At 41.4% G+C, this 14525-nt stretch overlaps 1 protein-coding gene across 2 annotated transcripts in view; it reads right to left on the reverse strand.

Annotated features, from left to right (window-relative positions):
- Positions 1 to 428: 428 nt before the first annotated feature.
- The window catches only part of LOC134392374 (protein mono-ADP-ribosyltransferase PARP14-like), a 33111-nt gene continuing 19014 nt past the window's right edge, over positions 429 to 14525 (reverse strand). Inside the window, exons 9-17 of one of the 2 annotated variants that reach the window (XM_063116657.1) lie at positions 13833 to 13899; positions 12738 to 12887; positions 12284 to 12346; positions 10179 to 10346; positions 8175 to 8381; positions 7452 to 8060; positions 5582 to 5727; positions 3509 to 3683; positions 429 to 2530 (exon numbers count right to left, since the gene is read on the reverse strand). In XM_063116657.1, the coding sequence (XP_062972727.1) occupies positions 2244 to 2530; positions 3509 to 3683; positions 5582 to 5727; positions 7452 to 8060; positions 8175 to 8381; positions 10179 to 10346; positions 12284 to 12346; positions 12738 to 12887; positions 13833 to 13899 (1872 nt within the window). In that variant the 3' untranslated portion in view covers positions 429 to 2243. Of the gene's footprint in view, positions 2531 to 3508; positions 3684 to 5581; positions 5728 to 7451; positions 8061 to 8174; positions 8382 to 10178; positions 10347 to 12283; positions 12347 to 12737; positions 12888 to 13823; positions 13900 to 14525 lie in introns of both variants that reach the window. The other variant, XM_063116656.1, reaches the window with a different exon arrangement.

Consider the following 14525-nt stretch of genomic DNA (forward strand, 5'->3'; position numbering starts at 1 on the left):
CCACTAGCACCAATCAACATGCTTACATTGTGTCTTCAATTGGTTTCCCCTCTCAAAAGCCCAATGCGGAGTATTCTCTTTCCATATAACACTGGCTTGACGAGTTTGCTTTTTCAGCTTCTTTACAAGCTGGATGTTTTCTCAAGCACTGGGCATGAGGACCAGGGACCCTCCAGATGATGATGATGACAACTGCAACTCTCATCTCAATGTGGGATCCTGGCTAGGACTGGTGAGAGTTGTAGTCCAACAATACCTGGAGGGCCACAAGTTGCCCACCCCTGCTCTAGGAAAACCTGTAACCCTCTGTCCCACTATGTGATGTTTTTCCTGCGATCCTTCTGTATCTTACTGGTTAATGAAAGGTAAAAACTGAAAGCACATTTCTCAGGCAAGCCTCATTGGCACAAATGACATTACATGGTAAATAATTGGAAACAAGTTTTTATTCAGTCATTTGAATCATGATGAAGATATCGTAAATGATACAATAAAATAATGAGGCAGAATAAGGAAACTAGCATACAACTTTGTATGTGAAAGTGGCAGTTGTTAGGCTGGACTAGGCGTCTTGTATATCTTTAACCTTTCATTGAATTGTCAAGACTGTACTATTTGTCTTTCACTGCCATTTGATCACCAGTTTACAATTCCATCCCTATCTGCACATGTGGGATCAAATGGCAAGAAAGGTGAACAGTACAGTCCTGACAATTTAATTAGTTAAATGTATACGAAATAAACAATGATATTCCCAATGGCAGTAACAAAACAATCCAGGCATTGTTAATTAACACCTGTAGTGGGACTAGAAACTCTTCATTTATGCCTAAAAAGACAAGATCAAACTTACAGATATCCCTCTAGAAGCTAATAAGAGATGGCTTAACAAAACCAACCAGGGGTTTCTTCCTCGTGTGTTTGACAATGATCTTCCAGAAATAAAGTTGATACGTTCTCTCCCTACTTACTAAACCCCTGAGAAGAATGGTTTGCAATTATGCAGGATATTTGTGGAGAAAGCACAGATAAATTGCTGTAAAAAGGCACAACACTCTGAAGGATCATATGTGAGGTACAGCGGTGAAATTTAGCATTTCCTGAAACTCCTTCAGAAGTGGGTGTAGGGCAACCAGCACAGATAATAAGGGGGGGAACAGCATATGACACAGAAACATTCATTACAAATGTCCAATAGGTCCTGCTGTTGGAAGACAACCCTCTTCAGGAGAATGCAGGCTGAAGCACAGAAGTGGACTGGAAGAGGCTTAATTGTTCCCCACCCAACATCCTACTGCAACTCCTCCCCATCCACACACACACCCCAAAAAACATGGGTTGGATCCAGCATCAATATGGTGTAAATGGGGGGATGCCAATTGCAGAACAGGACATCTGCGTCTTCCCATCCCCTGTGCAGCCCCCATGTGCCTTCTGGAGATTTGGTGTGTTGAGGGACTGCAAGGGGGAAGGAGAAGTCATGGAAGTCCCAACCCACAAGCAATGTCAAAGTGGGATCCAACCCCTCTTCTTACCAGACAAATGTTTGCAGGGTAAACGCACATCTTCAACCCCATGAGAGGGTGGGAAGAAGGGTTTGGCCGGGACAGGCTGCAGTGGAAAAGTGGGCAGAACAAACATTAAGCACTCCCCTTGTTTCTTCCTTCTAAATGGACCATCCTGAGGCAGTTCTTCCTAAAAGGAGCTATTGGCATTTTATTACAAGTATCCATGATGATGTGTAGCTCCACCCAAACTGACAGAGATGCTGAGGAACATAGAGGAGAGCCAAGCAAACTTTAAAGGCCATTTATTTATTTATTTACTTATTTAATTACATTTATATACCGCCCATAGCCAACGCTCTCTGGGCAGTTTACATTCTGGCACATACGTATTTGTAAATGACTTGCAGGGAAGACTGAAATTAAAAGGGTGATATATTAAGAGAAGGATGTACTGTAGTCCAATGAGATAATGAACATAAACTATGATCAAAGTATTGTGCCCATCTAGCTTGAGTTCAAGCTTGCTTTCCCAACTCTCAATCTCTAAACTGGATCTTAGCCAAAATTATTTCGCCTTTGCTAATCTTTGAAATGCACAGCTTAAAGCAATTGATCAGAAAGAGCAAGCAGCAAGCCCAATAAAATCACTGTTTACAAAGTATCTTTATAAATTCAGGGTTATTTTTTGGAGGGAGGGGGAGAAACAGGACAGCTCTTTGACTGCCAAAACTGAAGTTATTTTCTGAAGGTAATAAGATATTCTGGGTACGCCTGAGCATCATAAAATATGACAAACATTGATGGATTAGCCATGTTGTCAGTCACACTGTCATACAGGTCAAAGCCTCCCACATTTTTTGGCGGTGGAGTAATTTGTCCTTGTCTTCCAACACAATATTCCCCAGTGAGAACTCGAGCGACATATATGTATTTTTTACCATTACTGTCTGGCCTGGAATATACATCCGACGCAGAATAGTGTGCACTAACGGCAAAATAGGTACCATTTCCAATTGATGCAGCTGAAAAACATTTTTAAAAATGCAAGAAAAAGGTTAATGTCTTACATAACTAATGGAAAGCACCACTAGCAGCACTTCAACTTTGAGGAAAGAATTGTCACATCACATAAGAAATAAGAGCTGCAGAGAAATTTGGAATAACTGAACAGGTACTAGCTAACTGATTCAGTAAACTGGGGGGGGGGACACAAACTGGAACCCTCAAAGGTATTTTGTACATTTAAAATGAATGGAGTTGAACCCCAGGACATGAAACCCTGAAAGGTCCTAAGAAGTAACTAAGCAGGAAGGCAAGTGGTAACAATCCTTTTGGAGGCACACAATTAGGAAGCTACAACTATTTGATTTTTTTTAATCCAACTTCTTTGCATCTGCTTTTGAAAGAGAAAAAGACAGGTACAATCCCCCACCCAACCGAGAAGTATAGAGTGTAGAGTATACACACATGTGGATTAGGAGGATTATTGTTGCCCACATTACACACAATGGGTATAAGGAGGCCTCCCATCATATCTGCATCCAACAAAACTGCTTCCATGGGCTACTTATGATCCATGCAGCATTCAGAAACACCCCCTCCCCACTAGTAGGGGGGCTCAATGCCTGAGAATATGCCTCCAGATAATGCTTGTTGAAACAGAAGTGAACATGGGGGCAGTGAACATTGTGTCATTGAGGTAATGACACAAAATCAGGCCTACTGCTGTTGAAGCAGGAAGGGGACAGTTTCTCTCATTGCCTCACAGAAATGTTTTGCATACAGCCAAAGGCCAAGATCCTGTGTACACTTTCATTGGAATAAGTCTCATTAAAATGTGTGGGACTTGTGTTTGAAAAGATATGAAACCTAATCCTATTTTCCCAACCTTCAGTAGAATTCACTGTTCATCTGCTTTTTAGAGGCCCTTGCAAATCACAGCTCTCAGTATTCTGTCACATTTCCCTTGAAATAAATTACCAGATTTCTTATTTACTTACCATTTTTCCCAGCATAACTGCGATTAAATCCAGTGTTATTAATTGGGCTCAATGTGGAATTAGCTGTCCCATGATACAGGATCTTCTCATTGTTGTCATGGCCATTCTTTCTATTTATTTCCTGTTTTTTAATTTGGTAGGATTGCCAGAGGAAAGGATTCTGTACCCTTTCAATCTACAAAAGTTGTAAACGTAAAGACTTTATTGAGAAAGAATCATAAAAAAGCAAAGACAATGAATAGTTATGAAAACAGATTACAGGTACTCTTGGAATATTTAGGGCAAGACTACACATTAGGTCAAATGCACACACATTCCAAAACTCACACTTGATGGGTGAATGTACAACATTTTCAGGGGAGCTGTAATTAAGTGAGAGAAGGAAACGTCATCTTTTTCCTACTTGCCAATCTTCCCCACAACTCCATCCCTCAACAGTTTTGTTATTTCTCCCCCAGCTGTGCTCCAAGACTGGAAGCAAATAGAAGTGGAGGCAAACAGCCTGAGGGGAAGGGTTGCAGGAGAGAATCAGTAGGCGGGGAAGGGTTAAGTAACCTCTCCCAGCTGCTGTTACGCCCTGAAAATGTGCTGCTGCCAACTCGATTCCTGTTATTCAGCATCTGGGGTTGAGGCAGAACCTATTACATTGGGGTGAAACAGATTGCTGTCTATTTATACCTAGTTTCATCCCAGGCAACATAAATAAAAGTTATTTCCAGAATGTCAGCCAGTCACTCTGGAGATTATTTTGAGCATGTCTTCCAGGTCCAGTTTGGCACTTCAGTGCTAAAGCAGAAGTGGCGCAGGAAGGAAGACACAATAAAGGAAAGTCCAATGTGATGCAATCCCGTGACAACAATTGCAATCCCGTGACAACAATTGTAACAAGGGCAACTACTGCTAGAATGTCTAAAGATGCTCTCATGGGGATCAAAATGCGTGGTTCAAGGTATGACGTGCCAACAGGGCAAATACATGCAGAAGCACCTCGCCGAGGAAGAGGCCAAAACACACATTAAAGACAGGCCCAGCAGATTTTTTAATTTTTTTTAAAGGGGGGAGTTCAGGAAGTTTCAACTGAGTGGTTATTAGAGGAAACAGGGAAAGGAGAGATGGTCGAGAGAATGGCTCAAGTAAGGACTGGTAAGATTTGTGATCTGCTCCAGAAGTACAATTAGGACTCAACCAGCCATGGCTGACTGGGGGAGGAATGTAGCAGTCCTTATTATGACTTTATCTTCAGCTAAGGGTGTTTATTCTGAGATTTAAGTGACACTGGGAAAGGGATATGGACAGTTATTTCATACAGATAGTACATGAACTGGAATCATGCCTGATGAAAATTTCCCAACTACCCCAGCATTCTCCTTCTCTCTCTCACACACACATACCATTCAATATCAGTTCAACTTACTGATTAGGTGAAACGTGGGCCAAGAGCAGGGCCACGCAGCACAGCCCCGCTCCTGGCATATACATAATGTAACCCTCCCCTGCAGGCATCCACACACAGAGCATGACATTTACAGAGAGGTGATCTGTGTGTACAAGGCCTCCACATGAGCCGAGTCCCTGTGCAATCAGGTTCAAGCTCAAGCTCACATGGAGGCCTCTGTGGATATACACGCTCTTTACAGATTTTCATGCTCGATGCACAGACACTGGCGGAAGGGGCTACTCGGCATAGTCCTGCTCCCTTCTTGCATGTTTGCTTAACCAGTAAATTACATGCCTGATTAAGGCCTAGATGTCTGAATACTGTGGTTGTCATTATGTTGATCTATCAGATTATGAGCTTGTGGACAAGAACTGTCTTATCTTTCAAGTGCTCAGAAAATATTAGTTGCTTTATTAGATAATAACGACAACAACAATCAGAAGAAGAAGAAGAATGTTGTACATTATTGTAGTGTACTTCAGTACAACTGAATTTTCCCCTTGTTCATTCCACACTTGTGAGAGAAATTGCAACTATTGCTGACTTGTGAGCAGCAGCTTTGGATCACACAAGTATTTTGAAGAGAGGCTCCTCCATATGTGGCCTATGAATTTTTTGTCCCTATTGTACTTTACCTTTTCTATTTTGTATGTAGGGCAGCTGCTCCGGAATTTTATTTCAACATTTTTATATTCTTTTGACGTCGGCTGGAGGAAAACCACTTTGACACAACTTTTCTTCATATCTTCCCATTCTTTAGGGAGTTCTACCGATAGCTTACCTACGAAGTAAACATGTTGTTATTACTATGTGCACAAGCTGTTAGAATTAAGGTCTGTGCGTCTCTGCAAAAGAACTGGGGGAGGGGTGTCACTGGAGCTTCGAGTTGACTATGGAGACATTTACTGTTCCATATTATTTACTGCCTCCACATGCATTCCAGTTGCAGCAATGCATTATTGCAATGATTGTGGCATGGACATCTGTGTTATCACCCAACAATGTGGAAACCATTAAAGTAACTATCGCTGACTGTACTTTTGCATTTCAATTCCATCTAACAACACAGTTTATATTCCCCCCCAGCCCTACCTCCGCGTGTGCATATAAATCTGCCAATCTGAGGTTAATACTTCATAACCTGAGGAAAAGGACAGTGTCTATGAAAGCTTATGCCAAAATAAATGTGTTACCCTTTAAGGTGCCACAAGACTCTATTTTTGCTGTAAAAACAAAATCTTCTCCTGCAAGAACCAAGGGTAAAGAGAGACTTAATGTTCCGAAAAGCAGACTGAGCACACTCTTCACTTTTTGTGTGAACATAAGAAACATAAACTTTCTTGCACACTGAATACTGGATCAACTCTCAAGGTATTCCCCTAGCTCTACATCTCGGCTGTCTTTATTTTAGAAAATATTTTTAAAAGTCCATGCACGTTTCCTTTACCTTAGCAGAGAAAATAATCATAAATACTCTAAAGCGCTGAAGATTTGGGCGGGGAAGATACTTCAACAAGGTCATAGACTGAAAGAGGCACATGATGAACTAAAGTCTGTTTTTCAGCCTAGTAGTAAAGCTATCTGAAGCCAACAGCTGTTTGTGACCTAGAATTGCTAGTGTATAAAGTCACACTGAGACTTTATACACTAGATGGGAAATGGTTATGGGTTTTGCCCCATGAGGACAGACAGACAGTAACGGAAAAACCACAAGATGCAGATTAAGAACTTTGGGGAATATTCTTTAGAATGAAGGCAGTGAACAAGACATCAGTGTGCTACTCAGAAGAGGCTTGGCCCTAAGACTTGAGGAACGGTCCACAAAAGAGCTAGATCACCACAGAGGATCCAATCAGCTGCCTTAAAATATATAAAGGTTGATAGGCATGGATTTCAGAATATTTGGCAGAGAACGAGGGTATAAAAAATAACCTCATGTTAACGTAAGACTCTTCTTTCTGAAATTGAGGTGAGTAGTGGTTTCCACAGCCTTGAATTAGGGATTCTCGAGGTACTATTCCTTCTTTTATCTTTGTATTGAGGGTCTTTGTCGTGTTAGTGTGAAATTGTCTTTCACATTAATAAAAGCACACTGCCTCTATCCAGTTGTTTGATCATGGTTCAGTAATTGCCAATGGCAGATTCAAGTCACACCCCTAGAACCTGAAGCCAAATACAGCAGATGGGGTGTAAGGACTCACCATAAACTAACTTCTTGAATGAACAAAGATATTCTAGGTACCTTTTAAATTATTAAAGAGACTTATAATTGAGTGAAGGTGATTAAATTACCTTTTAAATTGTGAAGTGTTGAATTCTTGGGCAAAGGATCTTTCTAAGTTCTCTTTAAGTAAAATGACAGTATTCATTGGGAAAAGATCGAAATGTCTTTTAAATTATTCCCATTTATCCCACTTTTCCTATCATGAAAAAGTCCCTACAATAAACTAATCAATAGGAATCCAGGCACTAACCAAGGCATCAAACCATTAAGATTCTTTTTACCTTCATCCTTTGCAATGCGCCGAATGTTGACACATTTTCCTAGGCTATCAGTAGCGAACATATTTCTTAAGTTTGCTATGTAGCTCTTCCCATGAATCTGGATGTTAACATGGGTCTTGTTATTGATTTTAGAATCCTCTAAATGGAGATTGACAAGCATATTAAAAGCTACGAATACATTCCCGCTTGTGCAATACTGCCACTCAACCAAATTTTTAACAAGTTCTGCCTTGGATTTCTCTTCCCGGTTCTCTTTCATAGTTTTTATCAGGCCCTGAATTTCTGTGAAGGCGGTGAGGACATCACGGGGGATTCCAGATAGCAGGATGAAAGGAGGAGATTGTTTCTTCTCCAGCTGAATAGCAATATGCAGACTTTTCTGGAGCTCATTCAGTTTCTTTATTTCTGTGTCATCAAACATGTCAATCATCTCATCAGAAATACAATTCTCTGTCTGTTCCTGAAGTATCATTTTCTTTAACCAAGACTCTGCATCTTCCACCTTTTCTCTGCTTTCACCACAGATTTCAAACACTGCAACTTCAACCTTCTTTTCCAAAACCAAGAGACGTTTCTTTTTAGCAGGCGGTTTTTTGCCAGTTAGAAAATCTGTAAAAAGAGAGAGACATTGTGTAACTACAGACAAAGCACAACAAAAACTACAAATACTGAAAATGAATGCTGCCAACGGAAAATAAAGGAACTTGTACTCTGCACACTTACTTTTCAACCTAGAAAACATAGACTCATTAGTGGGCAATGCAACACCTTCTCTCTTCTTCATAGCAGCATAAAAGGCATTTTGCATTTGCGGCTGAAAAATAACGATTTTAATGGTTTTTAAACATTGGGGCAATTCTTTGCCTGCAAAGTCAGCAATTCCACTCATCATCTGCTCAGCAGCATCCTCGGGACTCTTCTGGGCCTGCCCTGTATCAAGTGCCAGAAAAGAAGAAAAAAACGCAAGTATTACAACCTTCAGATTTGAACTACAAAATGAAAGGGCAAACACAATGAAGGATGAGGAACATGATAGGAGGTTCATGATAGACCTGAAGAAGGCAAAAATTTGGTTCTCTGCTTAGTCAGAAGACAAGATTAAATCTAATGTTTAACATTATGAAGAACTTCTAGATGGAATGAAGAGAAGCAGTTTGACCAAGGGGTCAACTATCTTGAAAGATGAGCGGGCTCTCTGTCAAAGCAGAGGCTGCTTGGAATAATCGAACTCAACATAGGGTTGGACTAGATGAGTTAAAGATCCCCACCAACACTAGGGTTGGCATTTCACCACAAAGGCAGCCTAGAAAACTTTTAAATAAATAGTTATGGTACCCCAGCTGTACTTTATATCACGCTCATCAGCATAGCTGTATTCAGTCAGCCCTGCTGCAAGCTCTCCTTACCGCATCTTGCCTAACTATCTCCTGGGACACAACTCCCCAGTCTGGTTCTGAGGAAGGACCCCTCAGAGCCAAGCAGTTTGGTTTGGCCTGCTTTCTGAAGGGCCACTTCCTGTCCCTGAGAACCCTGCTGGGCTGCTCTCTCACTGTGACAAATGGGAAACCACCTGGCAGGGTTCTCTGGGGAACCCACTGGAGGCAGCAGCAGCAGGCTATCCTCCCACTCTGTCACCTGAGATTGGAGTTTCACCCCACCTCATGGGAGGGCCAACCCTGTATTTGATAAGTCTGTGAGGAACAGGTTATTAAGACTAGCTATGAAGAACATCAGCACTTGCTGAAAACTGACCTGCCTTTCAAGTGTTGAAGAAGATAGACAAACAAGACTTCTGCTACAGCAATAAGGAAATGGAGCAGGTGGTTAAAATGGGAAAGAAATGCAATATATATAGAGCTACCTAGACTACATAGAGCCGAAAGATGAAAGTGGTGCTTGAGCTAAGAAACTGGAAGTTCTTTTATGTACATGCAAACAAGAATGCATGGACACATAAGAAGAGCATGTGGGAGCAGACCAAGGGTCCAACTAGTCCAGCATTCTGTGGCCAACTAGCTGTCTGTGGAAAACTCACAAGTATGACATGAGTGCAGCAGCACCCTCCTGGTCGTGTTCCCCAGCAACTGGTGTACATAGGAAGACTACCTCTGGTGCCGGAACTAGTGTATAGACATTATGAACAATACCACTGACAGCCCTGTTCTCCAAAAATTTGTGTAATATCCATTTAAACCGTCAAATTGGTGCCCATCACTACACCTTGTACTAATGAATTCCATAGTTTAACTATGCGCTGCGTGAAGAAGTACTTCCTTTTGTCTGTCCTGAATCTCCCACCAAACAGCCTCATGGGATGACTCCCGGGTTCTAATATTATGAGAGAGGGAGCAAACTGTTTCCCGTTCCACTTTCTTCACACCACACATCATTTTTGAAAGCTCTACCATGTCTCCCTTTACTCGCCATTTTTCTAAGCTAGGTTTGCAGCTTGGTGCATACAGTCTCTCTTTTATGTTCGCATCCACACACGCAGTTTCAGTCACTCATGGAAAGGCACACAAATGTTTGTCTCTCCCAGGAAGGAAGGCAAACTGGGAGGCTAGAAAATGTAAGCCTACTGTTGCATTTCATTTAAAATCCAGTTCAGCAGCTCAAGGCTCCTAACAATAGAACGCTACTGCGTGAAACTCTTCACTAGGATTTCATTCTTTAATGAAAATCTTATTCCGGATCCGCCAGCGGTTATTCTCATGAGAAAATGCAAACCTGTTCCAATTGCAGGGAAGGCAACTGACTGGTATTTCCTCGCTTCACACTCCTGGAGCACTTTGGAGACCTGAGCTTTGATATTAGGGTCAGGAGCAAGGTGGATAATGTTCTTACAGATCAGATTGCCGCCTTGTGTGGTTATAAATCCATTGTGAGGCTGCGAAGCTAGAAATGAGAAAAGGACAACTTGTAAAGCCAATCTTTACGAATGCAAACCTAAATTCCCAGCCGGTGCACGTCATCACTGAATAGCACTTTACAGCAGGGGTAGGCAAAATGTACAATCCCAGAAGCTGTTGCAAGCATTAGACTACATCGACCCTTTCCAACCTGGTGACCTCTAGATGCATTGTACTACAATTCCCAGCATGTCCTAGCCAGCATGGAAGTTTAGTCCAACACAGGGCACCAGCTTGGAGAAGGCTGCACTAGATAATAGGTTCAGGGATCCATAAATACATGTTTCATATGGCCAGCAGCAACCATGAATCTTTTTGGAGCAACTGTCCACCCTTCAATTCCTGGCACAAAGGGACTCATCATTGTCGCCCCCCCCCCACCCGCCGCCCCATCACCACCACGACCACCATGCGTAGCTCATAATCTGGGATGTCCCACTTTATGCTGGGTGGGAGTGACAGACCCCTTCTCACAAGTCTCCTGACATGCATAGAAGAGACAGGGAAGAGGGCCATTTCATTTTGCTCCGGGCTGTCCCTGTCTTTGAGTCAGGTGTTGCGGAAGTTCAGAAGCTTCCAGGCAGAGATGCACCATCTCTGACTATTTGCACAGCCCAGCTCAAAGTAGGAAAATGCTCCTGATTCCCCCACCACCTACAAAGTTGACTGAAATTTAGGGAAGTGGAGAGGTCAATCTCATTTAGTGTTGGGCTTTGCAGTCACTTGAAAGCAGCCAAACATCTCTCAGAGCAAAGTGAGAGGTTGCCCTACCCCCAAAACCCTTTATGCACCTCAGAGGCGTTGAGGGAAGGTGACTACTGCAAATAATATTGGCTAACAAGGCTAATCGAAACCAATAGATCTCAATCCAACATTAGACCCAATTAGAGTAGATCCATCAAAATGAAAGCCTAACTTAAGCCCCATGTATTTCATGGGTCTGCTCTAAGTAGAGCTAATGCTGGAATTAATCTATGGATGCCTGTATCCATAACTGGTGTTGCAATGATCTGTGTATTGAGCAATAAATGTTTTGTATCCATAACTGGCATCCATTCACATTTGATTTTGACAACTTAGGTCTATTTCCTGAAAAACTGCCAGAGGCTGGTTTAACCTGGGAAGTCTTACAGGTACTTAAGTTAAGAAGATCAGAAACCTGCCAGTCACAGCCATACTTCTCCTTAATGTCCCAAACACAAAAAATAATGTAGGGTCCAAGCTTAGTGTTTGCTTTTCATTAAAATCGACGTCCTGCAGCACAAATATGCAATCTGAGGTTATCCCAAATATTATTCCCTTCCTAGATAGTTTTTCAGCTGCAGGTTATATCCCACATTGGTTTGTAGCTTTGTTTGTCTAATGCCTAATCTCTAGAGCTGTGATTAAGGGAAACAGGCTGATCCATGCAAACCATATTTGAAGAACTCAGGACATATAATATCCCTGATGCAGGAGCTACACTTTATCTTCTACCAGCAGATGCCCAAATAAAGACAGACCCAATCAAGTACAGCTACAACAGCATATGCTACCTCTCTCGCCTGCCTGTTTCTGAAATTTTCTGCAGTAGCAACACTATTCTGCTTCTCACACTAGCCAGGCTAACAAAATTCTACATTCCTCTAGCTGGGTCTGTGCCATCACCACCTTTCCCTATGAACTATCAGCAGACATTCTGTTGAGCTGCAGAGCTATAATCCCCAGTGTTAAGGATATACAGATTATTTGCAGCCCAGTTATAAATGATGTGGCATAATGGTCCATCCAATGCTAATTATTGCTATGTATTATTTCTATCAATTGATCAGCAAATCATCAACATTTACAATCAGGCATGAGTAAATGCCTGATTGTAAGAAAGAGAAGTACAACCTAAGAAAGAGAAGTACAACCCGAATTTGACTAGTTGTTGTGTCATACCATATGTTGCACATTCTGTTTCAACTTGAGGTCCACCGCCTTCCAAAATCGCTTTGGAGACACCTTTAAAGAAATTGGGTGGGGGTGGGGAATGTTTGTTAATGCTCAATGAGTACTCAAAATTCACATCACCTGTAAAAATATTACTGACAGATTATTTAAAATTACAGGTCTAATTTGTGAGATTGGAATCGAATTAGATAATACATTATACATACAGTCACATTTGATATAGTCTGATATAGCGAATGTTGGCCTTGAACACAGGGGAAAACAGATTCAAATCCCATTTCAAAATTATTCTAGTGAACATTGCACACTCACTCTCATTCGCTCACTCACACACATGCAGACACACACAATTTTTGCATTTTAAAATGCTTCTTCCTGTTGTCATTAATTAATTTATCATTAACAGATTCAAGTGAAGAGGTAATTCATTGAAGTTATGTACCTGATTTAGCATTAAAGTCTGCATTTGTTACATTTACAATAACATCTGTGTTTTCCTTTGTAATGTCTCCTGTCATTGATTGCAGTTTAATTGATCCTATCTGCATTTCATTAATTCCCAAGCTAGGAGTTGAAATGGGTCCAAAGAAACCTATAAGGGAGAAAAGAAGCAGTGTGATTTAGCAAAGGCACTGACCCCTTGATTAATTACCATTCTAACCATTCAAATACATCAGAGAATGTGTAAAATGTACACATATTTGATACTGCATCCATTTTTCAAGAATTCCAAATTTTTTAAAAAAATCACTTCACTATTTTATCTTTTTAGCTCTGTTGTTTGGCTGATTTATACTAAATGGCTGTGTTTGGACAACACAACAGTCAATGGTAGGTTAATGGTCATCTTCATTGTTAATTATCAAAAGGGTACTCCCCACACAACATGATTATAATCAACCATGGTGTGGATTAAGACCAGCATCGAGGTGACTATTAGTCAATGATTGACACACACCCTGCCCTCTCATCCCCCTCAGTCCTCCTGCTGGTATCCCATCAGCCATTGCAAGTTCTACCAGCTGGACTAGAGCAGCAGCCACTGCTTGTTCACTCTTGCCAGGGCACTCCGTAGTCGTCAAAAATAACCAGCTGTGTGCAATGAAATAGTCAACAGTGCTCAACACACGACACGATAACCAACAGTTGTTCAAATAATCAACCCTGCACAGCAATGGTTATTTCAGCCAAACAACCAATTGTGGTGTGAAATAGTCCAGATGGCGCAATAACCAACATTTGACTATTTAACCCACCATTGGTTAGGGTGTTGGCCGAACCCAGTTAGTGTATAAGATAGACAGAGCACAAGAGTGTTAAAAACCCATCCCTAGAGTTGCAGTCCCAATCCAACCTCCCCAGTAGGTACTATTAACTTCTTCTTTTTTTGGAAAAGGAGGTCTTGTTCACATATCATTCAGTGTTCCATCTTAGTTCAGTCATAACACAACTGCAACTCTGGGATTTATAATCAAAGAAGGCTATAGAGAGTGAATGATTGGGCTGTTAAGTGAGCCACCCTACTCACCAGTATTACCTTCATCACTCCATGGCACTGCCCTGGAAATTCTGCCAATCCTGGATTCAAATACATCAGAGAATGCCTAGAAGGAAAACCAACATTACCCATAACATTTCAGAGATAAGCTAAGTAAAAACAGGAATACACTGGAATCATTCTATTAATGAAGTGAATGCTTAGAAACCAGTAGTTTGAAAGCCTTTCATATTAATGACTGCCTCCAGCACAGGTCACCCAGTTTTCTCTTCCTCATCTTTTAGCAGAGGAATTGTTTGAGTGGAGAAGAAATAGCACAAGTTGTTTGTGCTCTCTCCTTGGGAATGGGGAACCATCCACTCGCACAACTTTGCTGCTACAGTTCTGCTAATGATACGCTGGAAACATTTAATAATACTTAAGACAGATGAAAATGGTATGATAGAACCACCATTTCTCATGATGCACACCTCTTTTCTGTGATCCAACCACCATCCCTGAGGTTTTGTGGAAGAACAAGAACCCTACAAAACCTATGAACAGAAGTGACAGCGTGTATGCCAGAGGCGTAGCATCTACTATAACACCTTCAACCAGGGAGGGGGGAATAAAAGCTGTGGCAAGGGCCGAACAACCCAATCCTATCCATGCTCACTCAAAAGTAAGTTCTACTGATTTCAATGGACTTACTCTTAAGAAATTACATAAAGAATCCTAAGGCGAGGTATGCTG

The sequence above is a fragment of the Elgaria multicarinata genome, chromosome 2, assembly GCF_023053635.1.
Source record: "Elgaria multicarinata webbii isolate HBS135686 ecotype San Diego chromosome 2, rElgMul1.1.pri, whole genome shotgun sequence".
NCBI lineage: Eukaryota > Metazoa > Chordata > Lepidosauria > Squamata > Anguidae > Elgaria > Elgaria multicarinata.